This window comes from Xenia sp. Carnegie-2017, unplaced genomic scaffold (genome assembly GCF_021976095.1).
Source record: "Xenia sp. Carnegie-2017 unplaced genomic scaffold, XeniaSp_v1 HiC_scaffold_6, whole genome shotgun sequence".
Classification (NCBI taxonomy): Eukaryota; Metazoa; Cnidaria; class Anthozoa; order Malacalcyonacea; family Xeniidae; genus Xenia; species Xenia sp. Carnegie-2017.
The window spans coordinates 21,290,912-21,317,745 of NW_025813526.1; the positions used below are offsets into that span (position 1 = coordinate 21,290,912).

General features: G+C 34.6%; 2 protein-coding genes across 3 annotated transcripts in view; one reads left to right on the forward strand and one right to left on the reverse strand.

Moving 5' to 3' along the window:
- The window catches only part of LOC124458064, a 61,759-nt gene that overhangs the window by 28,231 nt on the left and 6,694 nt on the right, over positions 1 to 26,834 (reverse strand). Inside the window, exons 9-10 of one of the 2 annotated variants that reach the window (XM_047008169.1) lie at positions 13,828 to 13,883; positions 8,794 to 10,886 (exon numbers count right to left, since the gene is read on the reverse strand). In XM_047008169.1, the coding sequence (XP_046864125.1) occupies positions 13,846 to 13,883 (38 nt within the window). In that variant the 3' untranslated portion in view covers positions 8,794 to 10,886; positions 13,828 to 13,845. Of the gene's footprint in view, positions 1 to 8,793; positions 10,887 to 13,827; positions 13,884 to 26,834 lie in introns of those variants that run through there. The other variant, XR_006952976.1, reaches the window with a different exon arrangement.
- LOC124458063 lies at positions 17,269 to 21,011 on the forward strand. The gene is made up of 4 exons (XM_047008168.1): positions 17,269 to 17,811; positions 17,971 to 18,846; positions 18,917 to 19,050; positions 19,197 to 21,011. Exons 1-4 carry the CDS (start codon positions 17,355 to 17,357, stop codon positions 20,118 to 20,120), a joined length of 2,391 nt encoding a protein of 796 aa, XP_046864124.1. The 5' UTR covers positions 17,269 to 17,354; the 3' UTR covers positions 20,121 to 21,011.

A 26,834-nucleotide genomic window follows, 5' to 3' on the forward strand; every position in this document is an offset into this window, starting at 1 on the left:
TCGATATAGATATGCTTGCATTACAAACATACGATTTCACAACATCAATATCTGGATAACTAAATGGTGCTCAAAAAGTGTTGCAAGAAATTTGAAAACGACAAGTGCCTTACATCCCTTACCAAAAACATCGGTCTAATACATTCAACGAGCATTGTTGCAATTATAGCTCAATTATTACATCAATGTACGACGCTCTAGAAGACGTATATGTGTTTTTTAGCAAAAGCACAAAAAAAAATAAAATTACAGAAGAAAGTTGCAAAGATGTTGAAAACTATTTAAAGTTTCAAAACTTGTCAAAGACGAGATGGGTTTACAATTCTGAATCCATTGATACTGTCTGGAGAAGTTATGAGGTAATACCAACTGCTATTGTGAAAATTATTAATGCTCGAGATGTAGAATTAAAAGTAAAAGCTAAAGGCGATGGAATAAAAAAGAAATTTCTTAGTTTCCACTTTCTTTTTGCTCTTATGTTCATGCGAATCGTAATGACAAAATCTAAAATCCTAACCAAACAACAGCAGGAGGAGGAGCTAAATATAATATATGCACTTAACCTGATTGATGCTACAGTAAAAAACCTTAGACAAATTCGAAGTGACGAGAACGGATTAGACTCGGAGATAGAGGCAATTGTTGCATTTGGAACCAAAGTAGGAATAGACCTAATGGCAGAATACACTCGTCATCATCGATCAAGAAAGCCACCCAAACGAATTGGCGAGCATTCCGAAATAGCAACAGAAATACCATTTAAAGATTTCTACCGAAAGGAAATGTAGTTGGTTCTAGACTCACTTATTACCGAGTATATTGATAACACATTAAAGATTGCATCGACAAAATGAAACCTCTTGGAGAGAGCTTACAGCTGCCGCTAGAAAGGCCGATGGCTGAAACAGTTAATGAAATGTGTAGTCTTTTTCCACCGGCGGTAAAAGATGTTGATGCAGAAATACTGCTCTCTGAGTTGGAAATTTTCAATATTATTGTGTCATCACAACTTAAATCAGAACCCAAATGCCTTCAAGACGTTGCGTTATTTGCTTTCAAACACAAAAAAGTCTTTCCAACGGTGTGCAAGGCGTATCAACTATTACTGACCGCTCCAGTGTCCGTAGAAAAAGATGAAAGGTGTTTCAGCAAGCTTAAGGTTGTCAAAAACTGCCTGAGATTCACAATGAAAGATACGCGATTAAACGACTTAATCGTTCTTGCATGTGAAAAAGATCTTACGGACATTGTTGACTTAAATATTATTTAAAGAAATTGGGCAACTGCAAAGAAGCGAAAACTGCAATTAACCGCAAAAATACAACATGTATTACAAAAATATATAGTGTAAGTACTGTTCCATATGATCTGCAGGGCATCTTATGTCCTTGCAGGGCAATTTCATCCCCAGTCCCCCATTAAAAAGGTGCTAGTTTCGCCCCTGTTGATAGATTCATACAAGTTTTTTAATAAAAACTGCTCCAGTAAACAAATAACAGTTGAAAACTTGAAAATACAAATGTTTGAATATTGTCATAACATATTTATACCTTTTATAAATATACAACTGTTGTTATTTGAACCTTTGTTAAAAGAAATCTAAAATACAACTGTTTCTAATCATCTTTACTATAAAGAAGAGATACTTAAAATGAAAAGTGAAATTGATGTTCTTCTTCATTAAAAATGAGCTACAAATTCATTTCCTCTTCTTCTATCTCCTTGTAAGTTTTCTCAAAGACAAGAGTATCTTAGCTTCTAGTAAATAAAAGATAAATGGAAGTCCAAATGCTTCAGTTTCAATATCTATAGTTTGTTTATAACCAAATCACCATTGTTGCATATTATTGCAGTACATGTTCAGATCCAAATGCTTTTGTTTCAATTTCCATCGCTCGATCATAAAAATCTTTTGCTTTTTCGTAATCTCCCATTTTATTATAAATCAAACCCAGATTGATGTACGTTGCCGCAATATTAACATGGTTATGTCCAAATGTTTTTGTGTCAATTTTCATCACTCTTTCATAAAAATCTTTTGCTTTTTCGTACTCTCCCATATCATTGTAAACCAAACCCAAATTAAAGTACGTTGTCGCAATATTAACATGGTCAGGTCCAAAAGTTTTCGTTTCAATTTTCATCGCTCGTTCATAAAAATCTTTTGCTTTTTTGTACTCTCCCATTTTACTGTAAACCGAACCCAGATTGTTGTACTTTGTCGCAATATTAACATGGTCAGGTCCAAGTGCTTTTGTTTGAATTTTTATCGCTTGTTGATAAAAATCTTTTGCTTTTCCGTATTCTTCCCTATTAAAGTAAACGCAACCCAGATTGTTGTACATTGCCGCAATATTAACATGGTCAGTTCCAAATGTTTTTGCTTGAATTTCTATCGCTCGTTCATAACAAACTTTTGCTTTTTCGTACTCTCCCATTTTACTGTAAATTGAACCCAGATTGCTGTACGTTATCGCAATATTAACATGGTCAGGTTCAAATGCTTTTGTTTGAATTTCCATCGCTCGTTCATAAAAATCTTTTGCTTTTTCGTACTCTCCCATATTAATGTAAACCGAACCCAGATTGCTGTACGTTATCGCAATATTAACATGGTCAGGTCCAAATGTTTTTTCTTGAATTTCTATCGCTCGTTCATAAAAATCTTTTGCTTTTTCGTACTCTCCCATTGTATTGTGAACCAAACCCAGATTGCTGTACGCTGTCGCAATATTAACATGGTCAGGTCCAAATGCTTTCGTTTCAATATCGATCGCTCGTTCATAAAACTCTTTTGCTTTTTCGTACTTTCCCATTTTACTGTAAACCGAACCCAGATTGTTGTACACTGCCACAATATTAACATGGTCAGGTCCAAATGTTTTTTCTTGAATTTCTATCGCTCGTTCATAAAAATCTTTTGCTTTTTCGTACTCTCCCATTGTATTGTGAACCAAACCCAGATTGCTGTACGCTGTCGCAATATTAACATGGTCAGGTCCAAATGCTTTCGTTTCAATATCGATCGCTCGTTCATAAAACTCTTTTGCTTTTTCGTACTTTCCCATTTTACTGTAAACCGAACCCAGATTGTTGTACATTGCCGCAATATTAACATGTTTAGGTCCAAATGCTTTTTCTTGAATTTTTATCACTCGTTCATAAAAATCTTTGGCTATTCCGTACTCTCCCATATCTTCGTAAACCAAACCCAAATTGCTGTACGTTGTCGCAATATTAACATGGTCTGGTCCAAATGTTTTTGTTTGAATTTCTATCGCTCGTTTACAAATTTTTTTTGCTTTTTCATACTCTCCCATTTTACTGTAAACCAAACACAAATTGCTGTACGCTGTAGCAACATTAACATGGTCAGGTCCAAATGTTTTCGTTTCAATTTCTATAGCTCGTTCATAAAAATCTTTTGATTTTTCGTACTCTCCCATTTTACTGTAAACCGAACCCAGATTGTTGTACATTGCCGCAATATTAACATGTTTAGGTCCAAATGCTTTTGTTTGAATTTTTGTCACTCGTTCATAAAATTCTTTGGCTTTTTCGTATTTTCCCATATTTTCGTAAACTGAACCCAGATTGTTGTACGTTGTCGCAATATTAACATGGTCAGGTCCAAATGTTTTCGTTTGAATTTCTCTCGCTCGTTCATAAAAATCTTTTGCTTTTTCGTACTCTCCCATATCTTCGTAAACCAAACCCAAATTGCTGTACACTGTCGCAATATTAACATGTTCGAGTCCAAATGTTTTCGTTTGAATTTCTATCGCTCGTTCATAAAAATCTTTTGCTTTTTCGTACTCTCCCATATGTCTGTAATCCCAACCCAGATTGTTGTATATTATCGCAATATTAAAATGGTCCAGTCCAAATGCTTTCGTTTCAATTTCCATCGCTCGTTCACAAAAATTTTTTGCTTTTTCAAACTCTCCCATATCTCTGTAAACTGAACCGAGATTGTTGTACATTGTCGCAATATTAACATGATCAGGTCCAAATGCTTTCGTTTCAATTTCTATTACTCGTTTATAAAAATCTTTTGCTTTTTCGTACTCTCCCATATCTCTGTAAAGTGAACCCAGATTGTTGTACGTTGACGCAATATTAACATGGTCAGGTCCAAATGTTTTTGCTTGAATTTCAATTGCTCGCTCGAGAAAATCTTTAGCATTTGCATATTCTCCATTCTTCAAAAGCAATGAACCCAACTGGTTGTACGAATATGAAACATCAATATGATCAACACCTAACACTTTAGTTTGAATTTCTGTTATTTCATAAAGTACTTTAGTTGCAAGTTTATAGTTGCAAAATCTTTTCAAAACATCTACAAAATATTTGACAATATCCCAATTTCTTTCATCAAGTTTTTGTTTTCTAATGAAAAACCAGAATGATTTTTTATCGATCAACTTATTTAGGAAATGTTGAAATGATGAATTTGGTATGAATTTACTTAGATGTGGAATTATTTTGATTTCATCTTCTCTGTCTTTAAAATGATTTAGTGCCCAAGCAACTTGACAGGCAAAATCAGCTCCAGACTTTTTAGAATTGTTTTTGTTTTGTTTACAGCCAAAGGTCTGCGATGAATAATTTATGATGGCTTCGTGTACAACGCTGTGAAGGCGGATGTCGTTGTTTTCCGTTTGAAGGAATAAAGAACAATGCTTTAGTTGAAGACAGACATCTTCTTCAGATATTTTTGGATCAATGCTTTTAATAAATTGTATTATAACATCTTGTGGTAAAGGATCGAAAGATATTATTGAGAAAAGTTTAAAAACATGTTTTAACAAGGTGGATTCTTCAGCATTTTTTTGTACTGCTAACATAACAGTTTTCATTCCTAAGTAAACTGTGTTTATTTTTTGAAAATTAGCATCTATGTTCTGTCGCTCTTCTTCATTCAACTTTTCAAAATATTGCTCCCACGTGAATGTCGGATTTACACTTTTTACTCTACCTACGTAGGAAGCAACATTTGCCAGGAACAACGGTTGACGATTTAATTTGTCTGATAAATCCTTTAAAAATTTTTCATCTTTATCATAAATATCAGAAAAGACAGATAGAAGTTCTCGACATTCTTCATTGTTCATACCATGACTAACTGAAATGTGTTTATTTAGATTTCCATCTGGTGGTATAGCATCTGTATTTTGGACAGTTACTATAATTTGACCATTTTTCCAGCTATGATCACCAACTTGAGGTAATAATGGATAAATTTTATGAAGTTCAACCACGTTATCTACAACAATCCACCATGTTTGCCATGATTTCAGTTTTTGTGTCAGCAATAATTGAAAATCTTTGATTTTGTCTTCGCTGCATTTTGCTTCTTTTGAGATATTTTCAATGACAGTTTTATCATCGATTAATCGTTTACAAAGTTCAACATAAGTTTTCAAAAGAGAGTCAGCATCTTTTCCTTCGAGTGTCATAACAAACGTCGTTTGATTTTCCCAGTCAAACGAGTTATACATTTCTTCGCAAATTTGTCTGGCTAATTGAGATTTACCACTGCCAGGATTACCAGAAATATAGTAATATGTTAGTTCATTATTGTTAGTACTGCGTAAGTTATTGAGATCTGCTGTGATTTGATTAAGTAATTCTGTACGTTTAACTACATCGTGATTTGCTTTGCAAGGAAGTACTTGAAAAGAATTAAATCTGTTACGTTGACATTTAAGTTCAATAATTTCAATGAATGAAAATGCTAGATCTTTAAATGACTTTTCAATATCACAAAACATTTTGTCAAATTCGGTATCAGATACTCTTCCAGGATTGTCATGAATTAATTTGTTTCTAACAATACGAAGTGCATCAACTGCAGATCTAACTTTTAGGTTAACCTTTGTTCCAATTGAGTTGGAATACAGTATTGCTGCAAATAGTGTCGTACAATCCCACTTACTGGTGTCACCCACTTGAAACTTTGACAAAATATGGTTGTCTAAACGTTTCTTTTTTGTTCTTTCAATATTGAACAACTTCTGACCACTAACGTTTGTATTTTCCCATTCTCCGTGGGATTTTTTGTAATTATTGTTCCACTCTTGGATAAATAAATCAACAAGTTTCTTCGTAACAACATCTGTAAGTATTTTCTGAATGTAGTAGTTATTCCATTCTTCTCTTGACTCCATCTACGGATTATAAAAGACTGAAATTTGTTGAATATTATCATTTTGAAAATTTTCAGTTGTATATGAAAGTGGTTAAGGAAGGTGGTAGCTAAAAACAAACCCTATGTGTTTAAAGTTTTCCTGCATTTAGGCATTTCTGTGGAAGTTAGACAAGTTTTTAAAATCCTTCATAAAAAGTTATAACTTGTATGCCTCCATGCTCATTCTATCGTGTCGTCAAGAAAAGTGAAGCAAGTTTAGTTTATAAGTTTTAGTTTATATAAGTTTAAAACCTAGGTAACACCTGCGTATACAAAAATAGACCAGGTGGAGAAAGGTTATCGTCCCCCAACGCGGGAGTTTACTTGAATAGACTTTTTGTCAATATTGGGGCGTTGATTTCAAAAAACGATGTCATACGGGCAATTTAGGGCCTTTGAGCCTCCTTTTCATAAAAATTGTTATTTTAGCTTTATTTCCAACAGACATACACTATGACATCGTAAGACGTTTAAATATATCAAAAAACAAAAAATTAGTGAAGAAGGCCCAGAAGAAAAATAGAAAAACGTTTTACCTTGAGATTTGTCTAAATGTTTAATGCTTTTTGGTGAACGTCATTTCCTGGCGTACGTACGTTTGCAAAGAAATTTTTTGGAAACGAACTTTACCAGAGGCACCAGAGCCACGGGAGCAGATGGTTGCCCCTTTTCATATTTTGAACAAATAAGAGACGTATATCTTATTCCCGATATGCAAGTTCCCCACTTACAGATTCTTCAACTTTTATCTGATTCGAAGTCTTGTTAGATAGTGTGTCTTTAATTCAGCTGTAATTTAGCGCGTTTTTTATAAAACATTTTGATTAATTTCTAAGGAAGAAATAAACATTAATTTTGAAGGCAGAGAATGTAATGTGTAAATACTGTTTACTTTGAAAAATTTACATTTTAAATTAATAACGTTTTTGTTATGTAGAACATAAAACTTCGCGTTTGTGGGAACGGCACCTACACAGTCAAATTTTGCTGGCAGAATTTTATCGCTTGTATTGAGTCATGCTCATAAAGAACAAAAATACGTTTAGGAAAATAGAATGTACATAGTTGGGTTTACAAGTGTATCCGTTCCCATACGGTTAACTCCGAAGAAACACTTATTGACGTCATATATGACGTCCATATATAGATTAGATATTAGATAGAGCAATTATTTGACAAGTGATGATATTTGTTATTTGTAATGAAAACTATATAAATATTGCTCTGTAAAACAATAAAATTAGCTCGTTCAATAAGTAGAAATTTGGAGCAATACCACGTGATTTACGAGCAAAGAAAGATGAAATAAAAAGAACAAGACAATTGCTGATGCGAGTGGTCAAACCAAAATAGCATCATTTTTTCATTCTCAAGAAATTGGTGTAAAATTAACACACGATAACGAAATTAAAAAGGGAAGATGCTACTTCATCAACTATCAGTACTGACTGTAACCTGGGTCGTGAAACATCAACGGCGAATGTTGGTCCATGGATCAAAGGTATGAGGGACTCAACGATGGCAAGAAGCTTCCAGGTAAAATCAAAAGAGGGTTTTTCCAGTCCAAACGGCTCAATAAAATGCGAACGGTGCTCATATTACCACGAGAAGCAAGCAGCATTTTGTGAAACGTGTACAGAATACAGGCAAGCATACAATATTCAGCATTCATCTTCACTCCACCTGGCACAGGTTTCTGTAACTGGAAGAAGGGCGTAGAACGTCTAACAGATCACGACCAAAGTGAAAATCACAAGAATGCTACTAAACAGAAAAGAAATACTCAACCTACAGTTGATTTTGCAGATAAGTAACCATGTAAAACAGCAGCAACGTCTGAGGCGACAAGGCTTCGTAGCCCATTTTAATACATCAAAAACATTTCTTACACAGGGTGTAGGAAGTCGGAGTCATACAAAATAAGATTCGAACATCATTCTATTTAACAAAGACAAAGCCATCGATCAAGAGGGATTAAATCTTCTTTTAAAAGAAAATCAATTCATGTCTTACGATTTTTTAGTTGAACAAGAAGAAAGATTGGTGCTGAGTGCTAGAAGAAGTCTATTTAATGAAGTAAATAGTAGTAAATTTTATGCCATCATTTGCGATGAATCAAGTGACATTTTGAAACTGAACAATTATCTATTTCTCTTTGCCATCGTACTGAAAACTGCAACGTTTTAGAAGATTTCAGTGGCGTCATGCCATGTAACGAGGGCTTATCATCTGAAGCCTTTTTAAAATATGTTAAAGACACATTGATGCATTGTAATTTAAATCCTCAAAGAATGGCTGATATGGCATTTGATGAAGCTTCAGCAATGAAAGTTTGACAGTGCTAATAAAAGATGAAGTTTGCAAACATGCACTTTATATTCAATGCTTTGCCACCTGCAACGAGCTGCTATTCAAAGATGTTTTGTCGCTTTCGAAAATGCTTGCTAACGCCCAGCATTTATGCAAAAAATTGTATCTCCTTGCTGGTGTAGGCCCAAAAATAGGGTTTTACTTTTTCAAAATATCCAGAAGGAAATTTCATAAGTTTATATTTGATAATGTCAGAATTATGATAGTTTGTGAGAAGAGATATTCAATAGTTAAAAGATATGTATATAGTTCAGTGTATTACGTCATTCATATATGTAAATTAATACATATTTTAGAGAGCACATGGTCTTGTAGACATAAGGAGTGCAAGTTGTTAGTTTTAAGTATACTCTTTTATAATTCTACTAGCAAGCGTCGACGTGTTATTTAAACAGGTTATGGACCCAGGACGTGGAAGTAATTTAATGATATAGAAGATAAAAATTTTGTCTTGTTAACATAACGAGAAATTGTGTTGTCATATGTAACGAAGCAATCATGGCGGAAATAACAAAAATTAATAAATTGTCAGGAAAGAAATACCAAACTTGGAAATACAATGTTAAGTTAGTTCTAATGGAAAAAGAATTATGGAGTTTTACACAAGAAGAAAAAGAAATTCCTCTTCTTGATACGGCGACGATTGCGACGGAGAATCCATTTCAATTAAGGTCGGATAAGGCCTACTCTCTTATATCTCTAAAAGTAGAAAAACATTTACAAATACATATTTCTGGAACCACAGATCCGCTCATCGCATGTAAAAACTTAAAAGATCACTTGGAATTTATCTCGGTCACACAAATAGTAAGATTGAATCGGAAATTTTACGCTGAGAGCATGGAAGAAAGGGAGATTTGCTGAAGCATATCACATATATGACCACATTAGCAGAACAACTGCGTGAAACGAATGATGAAATTTCGTCAAAGAAATTGGCAATGGTGCTTTTAGGTAGTCTACCAGAGGATCGTTGAGGAACATCTTAAACATAAAGAGAAAAAAGAAGATAAGAAAGAAAACAATTTATTATACATGAGAAAAAAGGAAAACTACAATCGAGGAAAAAGGTATGACTTTGGAAAAGTCAATGAAAGGCCTAGAGGAGAAATTTCACAACACAGCAAATCAGGATGGAACATAGAAAAAGATGAAAGAAGGTGTGATTCCAATAAGGGAAGAAATGTTACCTGTTTCAGATGTAACCAGGCGGGACACATATCAAGAAATTGTCCGTTAATACAACCAATAAGAAAGAAGGAAGTTCATGTGTTATTGAAGGCAGTGATGTTGCTCTTATTCATAATATTAAAACCTCTGATGAATGATTCATCGATTCCGCTGCAACAAAACATATGACACACAACAAGGATTTGTTTGTGGACTATGTTGAATATCAAACACAAACAGAAATATATTTGGGAGACAACACTGTGATACATGCTCTTGGTGAAGTTCTGGTAAAGTTATTATACAATGTTGATTTGGACAACGTGTTGTATGTGCCAAAGCTTGCAAAGAATCTACTCTCCATACCAGCATTGATTGCCATGGAAACTAAAGTCCAATTTGATGAAAATGGTTGTATCGTATCAAAGAATAATAAAGATTATGTTATTGGCGAGTTAACAGATGGTATGTTAAATACTGTGAAGGATGCTGAATATTCTCAATCGTCAATTGATACATCTCCTCAAATATGGCATCAAAGGTTAGGCCATCTCAATCATGATTACATGAAGAAAATGATGAAGAAAAATATGGTGAAAGAAACGGATAATGGAAGAAACGAGAAAGCTACAAATAATTGTGAATAATGCATCGGCGGAAAGATGCACAGAACTCCTTCTCCTAAAGCAAGTCAACACAGAGCTACTAAAGCATATGAAGTTGTCCACAGTGATATATGTAGCCTAATGCAAGTTGAATCAAGTTGAGTCGACATATGGTAACATTTCTTGACGACTATTCATGGTTTTCAGTTGCATATTTCATCAAGCGCAAAAGTGAAGTACTCGCAAAGTTTAAAGAATTGTTAATAATATGAAAAACCAGAGTTCAAACAAACGACATGTGAAGATCTTAAGCAGTGTTAATGGTGGGGAATACACATCAAACAATTTCACCAATTATTGCGCTAAGGAAGGAATAAATCAAGAATTTACAAGCTCATATTGCCCAGAAGAGAACGGAATGGCAGCGCGTCTCAACCATACAACGCTGGAATCTGCCAGGTCAATGATATATACAGCTGCATTGCCATTGAACTTTTGGGCAGAAGCTTGTAATACCACCATTTATCTTCATAACGAAAGTGCCACAGCTATATTAAAGAACAAAACACCATTTGAATGCTTATTTGGTGAGAAGCCTGATCTTTAAAACCTAAAGGTGTTTTGATGCAAATGTTTTGTACATGTCCCAAGCTGTAATCGTCAGAAACTTGATCAAAAATCAAACAAAGCAATCTTTGTCGGCTATCCCACGGGCACTAAGGGATACAAGGTATTCAACTTAAACCAAAACCGTTTTACAATCAGTAGAGACGTAGTATTTCTTGAAAACAAATTTCCTTTGCTGAACAATCACATCAGAGGAATGTCAATATGTTAAGCGACACCGTCGTTCATATGGACGAAGAAGATGTAACAACAGAAGAAAAACAGAATGAAGGAACCAACGAAAATGCTGATACAACTCATTCAGAAGAGCAAGCGACACAGTTGACATGACTATAAATAATGAACAACGCTCAAGCAGAGAAAATACTGAGCAAGTGGGAGAACATGTAGAACAACCAATTCGTAAGACATACGAAGATTCATTTATGGAAGATGTAAGAAATTTAGGACAAACAAGAGAAAGAAAAATCCCTCATCGATTTCGGTAGACGCATATCAAGTTGCTGAATCGCTGATTTCAGACATAGATGATCCTAAAAGCCTTAATGAAGCAATGAATGGAAAGCATGCAGAATTATGGAAGAATGCCATGACAGAAGAATACTCATCTCTTTTGTACAATAACACTTGGGAATTGGTTGCACCATCGAAATAGAAGAACATCATCGGTTCCAAATGGGTTTTCAAGGTAAAAAGGAATGAAAATCTATTCGTTGACAGATGTAAAGCCAGACTGGTTACACAAGGATACTCACAATCGAAAGGAACAGATTACGAAGACATATTTTCTCCTGTGGCCAAATACACGTCAATCAGATCTCTGGTATCTATGGGAAATGCTCAGAATTTTGAAATCCACCAGATGGATGTCAAAACAGCGTTTCTAAACGACAATATAGATTACGAAATTTATGTCTCAACAAGATGAATTCGTTGATCCACGGAAACCTAATCACGTATACAGATTAAATAAAAGCATTTATGGCCTCCAGCAATCGACTCGATGTTGGTATGATATGCTTGATAAATATCTATTATCGATTAGCTATCGAAAGAATGATGCAGACGAATATATATATGTTAAATCAGTAAAGAAGGACAATGGGCACATTAGTTTTGTGATTCTAGGAGTATACGTCGACGATACATTTCCGGTGTCCGACGATGTCGAGATGCTTAATGCAGAAAAACAAGCACTATGCCAAAAATTCAGGATGGATGATCATGGAGAAGTTCACTTCTTATTGGAAATGCTGATCAATCGTGATCGCAAGGCGAAGACAATAACAATAAATCAACGAAATTATATGAAAAAGATATTGACAAGATTTGGTATGGAATCGTACAAACCGATGTCCACACCGATGAAAAATGGCAAGAAATTTCATGTAGTGCAAGAAAACGAAAAGGTTTGTTGATGTGCAGACATATCAACAAGCTTCAGGATGCTTAACATATTTATCAGCAATTACCCGTCCCGATATCGTAGCAGCTGTAAATGTCCTATCTAAATACATGGCAAAACCAAGCAATGATCATTGGATCGGGGTGAAGCGTGCTCTTTGTTATCTAAAAGGAACGTTAAATTATGGACTGAAGTATACCGCTGATGATGACCCCAAATTAGGTGGATTTTCAGATTCTGAAGATTCTGAATGGGCGGGAGATACAGATTAGAGAAGATCTACATCAGATTACGTTTTTAAACTTGGAGGAAACACAGTGAGTTGGTCAAGTAAGCAGCAAGCTACTGTTGCCAAATCTTTTAATGAGGCGGAATATTTCGCATTGTTTATAGCAACGCAAGAAGCGATTTGGTCGAGAATGTTATTGAGGGATTTGGGATTAAACACGAAGACGCCCATCATTATTTTTGAAGATAACCAAGGTGCGCTAGAGTTAACCAAAAACCCAAGCCACCCCAGCCGTACTAAACACATAAATATATGCCATCAGTTTATTCGTGAAAGGATTTCGTCAAAGGAAATTAAAGTGCAATATTGTCCAACCGAAAGGATGATTGCTGACATAATGACAAAGGCATTGCCCAAGCCAACATTTAAAAAGTTTAGAAATCTATTAAATGTTTATTTAGTTTAAAGACGAAATTTCACGCACAACCATTAAGCAGGAGTGTTAGAATTATGATAGTTTGCGAGAAGATATATTCAATAGTTGAAAGATATATATATAGTTCAGTTTATACGTCATTCATATATGTAAATTAATACATATTTTAGAGAGCACATGGTCTTGTAGACAGTGGGAGTGCAAGTTGTTAGTTTTAAATATAATTTTTACATATAGGATGGACCCTCTTTTATAATTTTACCATCAAGCGTCGACGTGTCATTTAAACAGACAAGAACGATAGTTGTTATTCAATTTGAATAACTGCATAATTTGTTTGCCAAAAATACAGCAGAGTGATTAACTACAGTTTTTGAATGAAAGTCATCTTCGGTTAAATTGAAATTTCTATGCAGAGTGCACATAAAATTATCATGAAAATCTTTAACAATTGATCATTCCATAATTATATAAAGCAAAAATACATCGATAACATTTGCACTAAACATTAATGTTGTAAACATATCTTGTTTAATTGGTAATAACGTGGGAAAGGTCGGTATTTTCACAGTGTAAATCATTCAAAAGTTATCTGTGTTTGAAAATCCCACAAAACTTAAGAAATGTTATCCATATAAAACATATGTAGCGCGGAAAAAATTTCTAAGTTATATTTAACTACAATATTCGTGACATCAAAACAAAACAATTGATACATGTACACGAAACATTAAATCAGAAGGTTAAAATGCACTATTACATAAAGGCGAGTAAACTTTAAAATCAACATACCTCACAAATTCAGAAAGATTAAAAACGACGCAACCAATTACATGTGTTTGCTTTTGCTTGATAATAAAGAAATAGGAATATTGAATAAATGCTTGATATTAATCACCTGCTGTTTTTATTGTAAAATATTGAATTCTGGTCATACCCAATTAAATATGAAATGCAAATTTTTTATTTTAGCTATTACTGAAGTAAACACAAAGACGTTTTGACTTGGAAGCTTTATGCCAATAAACCTTTCACAGTTTACTATTATTTATTTCAGTGGCGTGAAAAGAAAGTAAATGTTGGGGGGCTCAAGATTTTAGGGGCAGTCTTTATTTAAAAATTGAAGTTCGAATTTCAAAGTAATTAATCTCGAAGTCTCTAATTTTGAATAATTTTGTCACATCTCAGTAATCAGAGATACTACAAAATTGATAGCGTTTGGACTTGACAGTTCATCATGCAAAGTTTTGTCATTTTGCGAACTTCTGACGCAAACAAATATTTTAAATAGTCTATCTTACAGCAGTTTAAAATTATAGACCAGAAAAAAATTACGTGTACTATCACGTGAAAAAAGGAGCTTTTCACTCTAAGTAGGTGCAATTTCTAAAGACATACCTAGAGGAACGTTTTTATGACATCTGTGTTAGGAATACGATAAATAGATAGATGACTGTATGAATGAGGAAGAAACTCTTCTTGATAAAAGCCATGTTAGATAACATTAAAATTATTGGACATAATGATATGCATGACTGAAATGTGACGTGTCATAACTTTGATTCATCTTGTTGATTTTTATCCTTGTCGTAACAATGATATTTGAAAAGACTAGTGAAATTAATTGTTGGTGATAAAGCTAGGAAGGTCAGCATTTTGAAAAGATAATTATCCAATGTGTTATTGAGAAAATCACGCCTAAGTCAACAGACGTATCAATATAAAACATATGAAGCGCGAATTCCTCCACGAAAATGACATTCAGGTTTTTTATGACAAATATAACAAAATTCTAGACATAAGAACAAACAATGATACTATGTCAAGTGAACTTTATATAATCAACATACCTTTACAAATTTAGAAAGATTAAGGACGACGCAACCAACTATATGATGTGTTTGCTTTTTCTTGATAATAAAGAAATTGGAATGGGTGTAGATAAAAAGCGGGCGCGGACGACGGACGCGGACGGTGGACGCAGACGACGGACGCGGATGGCGGACGCAGATGTAAGACGAACGTCTGTTTTTTGCGGGCGGGAATTGCAAATGATTTATTGTAGGAGTTTGACAGTAATTTAAACGAGCTTTATCTTTCAGGATATATTTTTTGACCTCATTATTCAAAGCAATTAAACATGCATATTTCAATTTTCAGTCAGTCATATAGAGTGTAACGCAATTGTATTTTTTTCGTGTTTTGTTAATGGCATTTCACTCATGTTGGCCTTACGTGGGTGAGCCTTGCATATTTACTGCACTGATAATGATTTCCGTCAACTTGTCATTTGGCAAGCAGTACGTATATTGCAGTTTTCAACTTGAACTTCCTTTTGAAAGCTGAGGTTAGAAGCAGTTGCAAATTAGTCAGTGCGTCAGTTACAGCTTGAAAGTATACTTTAATCATATCGATTGTACATCATGTCCAAACGTTTGTACTCGGACATTGTAAAAATTGGTTACGAATCGACTGATTCCAGCGAAGATGAAATAGGATGTCGTGCACAGGTAACTAAATTTAATATAGGAGCAACGATATTTAGTAAGAAAATACATTAAAAGATTTTTATTTGTATTTTTTTCATTTTAAAGAACAAACCTTGTAAAAGCAATGTGTCAGACAAACAAAGTCCATCTATGATGCAAGATTTGAACATTTCCAGCCAAAGCGATGTATGTTGAGTGAGAGCATTTAATAGACTAATTCATTTACTTCTGAAAAAAATATTTCGAAATTTTCTTCGGCAGAGTAATAAAAAGAATTAGTAATAATAACATATTATACTAGGACAGCAACAATGCTACCACAGATGAAGACAGAAAGCAGCTAAAGTCAAGCAATCTTTCTTGCAGCCGTAGAAAAAGTCTTCGCTACCTTAAAATGGTCCTTGAAGCGATTTCGTTTATTTTCATACGAGCGTTACTTCTGTCATAATGCATTGGCAATAGTGCATTTACGAAATTCTGTCGTAATACTATACAATTTGTTGTATAGCATATAATAACTGTTATAGAGCATATAAAGTCAAATAGACGCATATTGACTTTTTATTTATGTCAATTGATTCCGAGGTATTTAAGAACAGTGCGTTTCACAAACCTGTTCTGAAATTTCAGTCTGTGTATATTTTGTGACATATTTATAGACTAAAGTGAAATATAAAGAATTAGCTGAAAGGAATCATCCAAAGGAAGAAATTGTGATTTTGAGCGATGATAGTGACGACAGTCTATTTCAGGTGGATCAAAATGTGAAAGATCATTGTCTTAGCTTCTACGACTGCTATCTAATTTTCATTTTTTTTCAATTTCTTTTCGTTTTTAATACAGACTTCGGTTGACATGAGCCGAATACAAGAACATATTGACAAACGGCAGAAATCTGACGCAAGTTCTAGCCGACAAGTCAAAACTGAGGTAAGAAGCACAACAACTTTAAATGACGAAAAGCATGTTTTTCAAATATGGTAGTTTGAGTATTTTCCGAGAGCAGACGATGTGTTTTTCATGTTTGCTGTAGCAATATGCCAAATTTTGATGAATATTAGCCAAATGCATTCAAAAAGCCTTTATGATATTTTCCGTCGTAATTTCCGTGTCAAATTTAAAATTCTGTTACACTGCATTCTTTCAGTCATAGCAATAGAAATATCGTCGCTAGGTTAGTTTTCCGTTACTATTTCTAAAGAGCTAAATACAAGATCTTTGTTTATTTGATTGAATCTTTCTTTTTGCAATGCGTGAGAAACTATAACGCTAGTGATTCATCTATAAAAGAAGGATTCACTCATGTTTTGCAGTATAACTACCGTTCGTATCAAAGGATGCAAGTAACTATTTCTAGCACATAGAATTAACTCAGTGAATTAAAGTTAAAACGAATTGTGTTAAAGAAATGTGGACCACCAGAGAGTGGGACCTCAACAAATATTCTTATCTTATCTTTAAAAAGGAAATTACCTGTAGGACATTCTTTGCATAAGTGCATGCAAAGCTTTTACTTACTTATGGTTTCAATTAATACATATTTTCTTTATCGTATGATTTGAGTCATATAAGATTGACTTTTTTTAAAATTGGAAAAGCAAAATTTATAAGCTACGTACATGGTAGCGTTTGACAAGAAAAATTGTCCTTTCCTGACTCATGATCGTGTCTTTTCATGTATTGTTGCCTTTTATGACTCGTAGCTGTACAAACTGAAATTTGATATTTTTTACATTTTAAACAGGACGTTTCCGAAGAGGCTGTCATTTGTGTCCATGACGAAGATTTCAGTGACAGAAGTTCAATGAGCGAAAGTGATGAAGGGTGTGAATGATACTGCTTGAATACCTACGTTTCTCAATGCTCTTACGCTTTTTTCCCTACTATTTGTATAGAGTTTTTGATGGATACTACAAGGAAAATCTATCACTTTCGCAATTTAAGAGTGGTAAAGAAGTCCTCTCGCCAGAAGAGAGAGTCAAAGTTTTACTTGTACCCCATCCTCCTGAGCGAGTATGTAAGATTACACCCACCAATGTATCAAATAACGTTACATTCTTGATTGACGCCTCTGAATTTAAAGAATGGGATGATTGGAAATGTGACGATATGGGTGCTTGGAAAAACAATGGGGTGAAAAAGACTCGATTTTGTCTTTCTGAGGGAAGGATAAGCGAAGTAGGTCAATGTAAAACCAAGAAAAATGAAGGTTTCTATACATTGGTGAGAATGTATTACAAAAGCAAGACATCTCCTGACATCAAGAAGTACGTGGCATATCTAGAAGGTACAGGCATTTTTAAACGTTTTGGACACAATCATTTTACTGGCATTGATTTTTGACGATGACCAATTTTAATTCTTCATTGAAGACAGAACTTAGATTGTGATTTTATATTTATGTTGCTTGTAAATGCTCACTTCCTTTGTTGCAACCCACATATAGAAAATAAAGCATTATTAATGGTTCAGTATATCTTCGATGGAGAAGAACACGAAATTACGCCCAGTCCTCATGGTAACTCACGGCAGAAACAAGCAGGTGGATATATTCGCACAAAACCAAGCATATTAAAAAGAGTAAAAGAAGTTGCTGAAACATCTGGACCTAGAGGAATCTTTCATCGTGTGAGCGAAGAAAGTGGTGGTTACTTAGGTGCCAGTGCTGCAAGTGATCTTCCCAGAAACAGAACGCAAGCCAAAAATTGCCGAGCCAAAACAAAGCAAATCACGAGTATTAAAAAAGTTGACTCTCTTGCTGTTCTTCTCCAGGAGTGCAAGAGGCAGCAATTAAGCCAAGGGAAAGATCCCTTTATTCGTGACGTATCAGCTGCTCCTGAACTCAGATGTGTTCTGTGTTGCGATTGGCAACTTAATGAGATCGAGCAATTCTGCACTGATCCTCAAAACTTTGTAATATTTTCTGCAGATCCCACATTCAATCTAGGAAACTACAATTTAACTGTTACGACGTATCGCAATTTGAAAGTTGTAACAAGAAGAGAAGGTCATCATCCTTTAATAATTGGACCTCTTCTAATTAGCCAAACCAAAACAACCGAATCGTATGATTACTTCTTTGGGAAATTGACTTCCCTTAATAGAAACATAAAAAACGTTCTTGCCATTGGGACAGATGGGGAAGAGGCTTTGATCAGCGCGATGAAGAACAGTATGTGCTATGCAATTCACTTACGATGCTTTGGGCACTTCCGCGAAAACTGTAAATTACAACTGAGAAAATCAAATGTGTCGGATACAGCACAAAATACTTTTCTTGATGACGTATTTGGAAAAAAATCAGGGGAAATTTATGAGAAGGGTATGCTTGCAAAAACCTATTAGTAAACAGCCATTTGTTACAACATTGCGCATTTTACGTTATCTTTTAGGCTTACTAGACTCCATCGATGAAAGTGAATTTTTCTCCAATCTCAATGCGCTGAAAGAGATATGGGATAAAAGAGAACGTTCTTTTTTGGGTGCAAATCAAGAGCCATCTTTCTTCAAATTTATATATGAAAAGGTAGCTGTATCCTAAAAAATATAATTTTGTACAATATATTCCATAAGTTTCCTTTTCAAGAAACCTTTGTGTCTATAGTGATTGAAATGTTTATTCTTGTTAAATTTACATTTCAACTAAATGTATCTAAATAAATTTTCTAATAGACGCAAATGATCGCAGAAAGTATGCTGACAGAAGTTCGAAAGAATTGTGGAATGGGAGACCCACCCACACCATTCTACACAAATGTACCTGAATCTGCCAATGCTATCATAAAAAGAGCAGTGAACTTTCAAGAAAATGAGATGTCAACATTTGCGATGAAAATGGGACAACTAATCAAGCAACAACGTGAAGATGTAAGAGGTGCTTTACTTAATAGCGGTCCCTACAGGCTAATCGAGAAGTATTCTCATCTTCAACTCACAAAACAACAATGGTTTGCTAAGAGCGCTGCCCAACGTAAAGCTCACGAAAGAAAACTGGACCAGACCTTTTGCGTAGAGGATGAGCAAACTAAAGAAGACGAATGTCTTTCTCTATTCTTATCAATGACACCCGAGGACGCTAACCTATCGAGTGTACCAGTCCAAACCGTGGAAAGAGTTTTCAGAAAAGCTCAGAAACTGTTAATGCAGGATGGAGCTATAGTTTCAGCCCCAGGAGGAAACAGTAAATCTTTTCTCGTTTTAAGCAAAACATCGCGAAGACCTCACTATGTATTCATTGAAAATAGTGGGAAAGTTACGTGTGAAAACTGCCCTGGATGGGCCTCTGCACACTTTTGCAAACATGCTGTGGCAATAGCAGAAAAAACAAACAGCCTAAAAGAATATGTTGCATGGCTGGAACGTACAAAAAATCCCACTAACGTTACAACTCTTGTCACCTTCGACTCTAGTAAAGGTGTTGGAAAAAAGGGAAATAAGCCAGCTACCAAGCGAAGAAAGGGAGGTAGAAAAAAGAAAGACAATGATTCGATAATGATTGTGGATCGAATAAATCAGACTAATTTGCAATCACAGCAACATCAGGTTCTTCTTCATAAGCCACAAACTATAGGGCAATATTATTTTCAACAGCAGTAAACACAAATCGAGCAGCCAAAACAGCAAGTACAACAAAAACATTCACAGAACTTACAACATCTCCATCACCATCATCAAAATTTGCAAGAACATGCACAACAACTATGCAATCCACAAGAATCCACACCATACAGGCATTACGATCGGCTCAACATAACAGGTCAATTAGTACGTGAAAACACACATCCTCTCATATCGCAACCCTCCCAACAGATTAACCCTTTTCCATTATCTGAAGATATCTGCATTTCTCCTGGATATCCTAACCCAATTTATGGGTCGTATCTACTGTATTTACTGCAGTATTGTCCACCTCAAGTGAAAACATGCTATGGATGCAGTAAGCAACTTAAACCAGGTGGTTTCATAAGAAATTCTCCTTATGATTTAGTAATTGTATCAAACACATTGAGAGGATATTATGATAACGAAGGAACGCTAAAACAACGTCCAGGAAACGTCTATTACCATGTCAACACAGGCTGCATAAGAAGTAAACAATCCCATTTTGCGGCAACACTTGTGCATGTGCCTTATAGTATTAAATGTAGATTGAAGAATGAGCATGAGATATTCCTTCGGGAATTCGGCATAATTTTGTAGACAAGAGAACCTATTTTGGTGTTGTCATATACTTTAGGTATTAACAAAAATTATTTATTCTGCTGATCTCTTTTTTTTAATTTTAACTTAAATGCAGTGCAAGCAAAAAGGTCACCTCAAAATTAAGTTTCAAGTAAATTATGTCGAAGAAGATGAACGTATAACATGAAATATACAATTTCAAACTCTTCACATATTTCGGGTTCATTGCCTGTTCATTTCTCTGCATAATTAAGTCTGTCAAAATTTAGCTGTAAATATCATCGTACAATCATTAAAAACAAAGCTGTTTGCACTGTTTGTTGGCGCGTTTTGCGTCCGCGTCCGCTTTTTATCTACACCCTTTAAATTACTGTCAAACTCCTACAATAAATCATTTGCAATTCCCGCCCACAACAAACAGGTAGATAAAAAAAAACAAAAAAAAACAAACAGACAAACAGACGTACAAACGTTTGTCGTACAAACAGACGTTCGTCTTACATCTGCGTCCGCCAACCGCGTTCGTCGTCTGCGTCCGCGTCCGTCGTCCGCGCCCGCTTTTTATCTACACCCATCTTTTGTCACTGGCTTTGAATGTAAAACCTTGAAATGTTTATCTGTGATGTAGAATAGTTTCATCGGAAGAGTTATAAGCAAAATTGAAATGTGTGTGTCGACTGCACATACAAATCGGATAGCATTATTAGAAAATTTTATTCATTAGAGTTTTTCTATCAAAGCAGCATTAGCTTGTTCATTCTGTTAATGTGCGGTAGGCGAGAGCACGGAAAATAACAATTTGAAATATCCCCCCATATCAACTACATAGGTGACTATGCTTGCACGAGTAGTTGCCACGGTAGAATGTGAGGTGTGGGTTGCAATTAATTATTTTAATAACATTCATTGCAAGGCTTTAAATATGATGGAAGTTAGTCATTTGTAAAAAAACCTATTTTTGTATGCACCACACACATTGATTTAAGTTGAAATTGAAATTTTTTAGATTCAAAGATAATATTGAAATCTAGACCAAGTAAAGAATCCAAAAGTCCTGCAATTCTAACTTGGATTGTTCTCTACACAGGAGAAGAGAGACCTGCGGTAGTCATAGCAACTGTCTCCAATAAAAAAGTAGAAACAGTAAAAACTTTCCAAAAAATACAAGGAAAGAATGATGTCTTGTTGAACATCACATCAAAATGTTCAACATCAACAAAAACGCATGTAATTCTACAATTGTTTTTGGCTCCAAACACACCGATTTCGAATCGCGTGACGATATTTCCTTTAGGTAAGTTAAGGCCAATTTATACTTCTTACGACATGTGTCGCGCGACACTCTGGCTTGTGCAATCTATGGGCACGCGCCATCCGACAGTCAAATAAAGCATTTATAGTAAACGCGACAACCCATGCGACAACCGCGCGAAATCTGCATACAAATTTAAAATTATGTTGACATTTACATCAATTAATGCATTGGCAGCACTGTTAATATTCTTTGTGAATCAAATGAATTCATTTCTGCTAAAATGCTAGACAACCACGACAGGCTAATGACAATAGCAGGTATAATTTTTCCTCCATGATTACCACTCTTCGATTTCAAACGCTTTTTGGCTTTCGTAAATCGGTCCCGTATTTTATTCCATTTTTGTCTGCAAACAGCATAATTTGTTTCGAGCTTTTCGGTGATTTTCTTCCATGAATTTGTAGTTTTTTGTAGGTTTTTTCAATCCCTTCTAGACAAGTCTTATATATGAGGGTATTTCCTAACTTCTTCCGCTAATCTTTCTTCGAATCCATCCATGATTTAATATTTTTTCATATTTGTGATAAACATATGCTGAGACAAACACAAATAACTAACCACGTGTTATTAGATAGCCAATTATCTTGCGCGACAATCCGACAAAATGTCTGCGACGTTACAACTTTTTGCGAGGTGCACGTGTGCGACAATACGGTGAAATTACGTCAAATGTTACTTCCGTTTTGGTGAAATGACGTCATATTCCTCATGCGACATGGCGCGCGACACTTGTCGCATGAAGTATAAATTAGCCTTTAGCCTTATCAGGAATTTAAGTTAAATGATTTCTCGGCGTTTGATAAGTCCTTTAGGCAATTTATTAACCCGTATAGCTGTTAGAATCTATTGATAATACGTAGAGACGCATTTTGATACAAATAGTATTAGTAATATTTTTGAAATGCAGGAACTCTTACCCTGAATAATTAGAACTTGAGGATACTCTTACATTAGTATTACTTTATTATCTAAATATCTGCACAAATGCAAAATAAACTTACACGTAAACATAGGCCTATAGGAACAGATTCAAATTTTGGAGGGGTGAAAATGAATTAAGTGGCTGACTTGATAAGATGGCCTCTTTCGTCTTCAAATATTCTTGAACTCTGTACAAACGCAGCACTTGTAGCAAGTTAAGAAGTGATCTTTATTGTTTAGTTGTACTTCATTACAACTCATACTATAATTAATGCAACAAGCAAGTGTCGGAACTTATATAATAAAATAATGGGTAATTGTAATTCGAGACTGTAAACTTATGAAAGAACGGAAACATGAACTTATGAAAAATTTTATTAGTTGTCACATGTTAAAAGTCAGGCATCTTCCGTCACTGGCTTTGAATGTAAAAGCTTGAAATGTTTATCTGTGATGTAGAATAGTTATATCGGAAGAGTTATAAGCAAAATTGCAAATTGTGTGTCGACTGCACATACAAATCGGATAGCATACAGTCCCAAAAACGAATCGCCAAACGCATAACTGCTTTGTGTTAACACGCAAAGGAGAACAAAATGGAACAGCATATATAGTGCAATCAAGATAATTTTTTACAAAAAACAAAAAAACAAAGAGCTTAACACGATCGATCTGACTTTAATGGCCTGTACCATACCCACAATTTGTGGGCATTTAACATGACAGCAAGATGATTCTAGGCCTCGCAGCAGCTCCACCACCTCACCACCCCACCATCCTGTTTTATACGCCTTTATAGCCCCTCTAATATTTAGGTAAACATTGACATAATAAAACGCATCTTAATTTCTTGTAACATTTTATTGCAGTTGCTGTCGCAATTCATAAATATTGTATATACTTTCTATCTTATTTGGTTTAATTTTGTCGCAAATAATGTCAGAATAATCACCTAAAGCCTTACGTGATTAAACGGCGAATAATCCATCCGTTTGGACTAATGATCCGTCTAACAGATCATACGTCAAAGTATAAACACAAGACGAACTTTCTATTAATAAACCACACAAAGTCCAATTTTGCCTTTGAAAGATTTTGGAGCGAGTTATGAACTACGAAGTATTATTTTTTCCGTAGTTTGTCCTCATTCCACATTTATTTTCACTGAAGAATGATGCGTCAAGTCAAAATACCCATGCAAATTCGTCTAAATAAACAAACTATTCAAATAATTCGTACACATCTTGACGGATGATCTGTCAGTTTGCCCGTATATACACAAAGACGAACTTGAAAACGAACTATGTTTTGCTCGCTCAAGTTTGTCCAAATAGATGATCAGTCTTTAACATAAATCTGGCCAAGCAGTAACTTCTGTACACCACTTTGAGAGAGCCACTGGCCTAATCCGATTATAAACTCTTCAAGAATAAAAACCTACATTATACCTACGCACTAAACTCAGATAGATTATCTTACTCTTACTGATATTGTTCTACAGTACTTTTAAGTTTTTCAAGTTTACTTTTTTGCGTTTTTCCAATGTTCAGCTATGTTCATAATGCTAAAAACATATTGCGAAGAAAAAAGAACTGTTGATCGAGTTGCTGTTGTTTTAGTTTCCAGTTGTGCTTGAAGAGTGTAATGGCAAAAGAATTCGGAAAAAAAGGAATTTTTTCTTTTGAATCATTTTTTTCTAGTTTCCAGATCACTTTTTTCGCGAAAAACCTTTCGCATTATCAGCTTGCTATCAGCCATATATGAATACCTAATTGTATAAGAAAGCAAGTCATAGTGGTTTTTCAATGAACTTCTTTACTACCTCATCATGCAATGTGTTGGCTATATAGTGTATAGAGTGTGTATAACCTATACAGCGTATATAGTGTGTATAGTGTGAATAGCCTATATAACGTGTATTGCTTATATATCGTGTGTATAGTAAGAATGTATCAAAAAAGTATATTATGGTAAAAAGTTCTTCGTAACAAGACACGCGCGGTACAGGGGTACAGCTGGAAAAGAAAGTTTCAAAAAATGCAAAATGTTATAGCAGTGAAATATCTGCTTGTAAAAGTCCTTCAAAACAGGCCTGGCGCACGAAAAATTTTCATTTAAAAGAAAATTTAATTATCCTGAGTCAAAATATGGAGGAGGTTGTGCAAGCTATCTTAATTGCAAGCAATTTGAGGGCAAGCGCTGGCCAGCGCAAGATCTTTAAAACTGTTGCGTCAAAAAAAAAACACTAGGACGCCAACAACCAACGTGCTATATTCCAGGTGTATCAAAAAAGTAGACTCTTGGAAAATATTTTCTAAAATAAGACGCGCATGTGTATTTTAACGTTCACTGGTACAGCTGATAATGATTTATTTGCAAATTGAATAAAGTACAATATGAGATTAAGAAGCCAATTCCTAAGGTAAGTGAAATGCGAAAATTCAAGTATTCATAATTTGCTAATAATTGCGAGATATTAACTTGGATCACATATTTTCTAATACAACGCCATATTGATTCTCACTACTTTGGGGCTCCGGGAGTAAATTTGCCCGGCTTCAACTTTTATGTCAGTTGCACTATCTAGTGTATTATTAGAGCTGTGGTTAAAGCGCACCTTAAAGTTTTCTAGAACATTTTCTAAAGAATTTTTACCAAATCAGAATATCGGCAACAATGGCTTGCTTCCGTAGTCCGTTTGGTTTTTCTGATATTTAAAACGTAGCTACATTACATGATGTTATAAAAGTTGCTTATTAAAAATAAATCATTTCAATCTAAAAGAGGAGAGCATAAGCTAATTCAAATTTTTAATAAGTTAAAGTTAACAAAAATATGATGTTCATTTGAAGGCAATCATGATGTATTATGCAAACAACAGAGGCCGGTTGCACAAAGGCCGAATAGCTTTGCATTAGATAGCAAATTTTTTTAAACTTTCAAAAAATCTCTTATGAAAGAAAATTATACGATTTTAACTGTTCAATCACTTAAAGGACATTGGACGTATATTTTAAGTTAGGCTTAATTAACGGGAAATATCGCATAGACTTATAATATACCTTTGTTAGTTCAACCAAAGTTTTTTTCTTCATGTAACAAAGGTTTTTCTGACTCCAATTTAAAAGTTCCGCGGCCATTTTGATTTGTTTTGAATATAATGTGATATGCAGATTTATGCAATGACGTCACAACTGGGAGGCATATCTGGTAACACAATATACTTTTATATGTGTTTTGATGAAGTCAGTGTGAATTATTCTTAAAAAAACGTTTTTTCACACTTTTTTTACATCATGTACATGCAATATACATAATGAAATAAATAAAGAAAAATAAGTTATATATTGATATATTCAGTATACATTTTGTATGGTTGTATCGGAGCTTGTTCGTGTCCATGTTCATTTCCACTCGTAGGAAATCGTAGACGATGAAAAACATCAACAAATATGACAGCTAAAGCTTCATGAAACATATTCGCCAAAGTCTGAGAGATGATTACAAATAGAAGAAAGTTTTAAGAATTGTATTTTTGTAGACAGCAGATTTTGTTGTAAATTGTAATGTTATGTTGTGTAGTGTGTGACTGTGTCATATTATAGATTATAAGATATAACGGAAAAGGGAATATGACTCGGATTTAAAAGCCTTGAAATCTCAAATACCTCAAATCCAATTTCAATTTACTTGGCATATTTGAAATGAGTGTAAAGTGCATCAGATGACCAATACTTCCCTCGTATGCATTTGTACATGCAAGATGGAAATGGCCTTCGACATTTCTTGCCAAGAATATGGAAAATCCATCTCGAACATCTTCGATACGCAACATGACGGTATATTTTGTGTATGACTGCAAGTTCGTCATCACTTAACGGACTGTTTTCTTC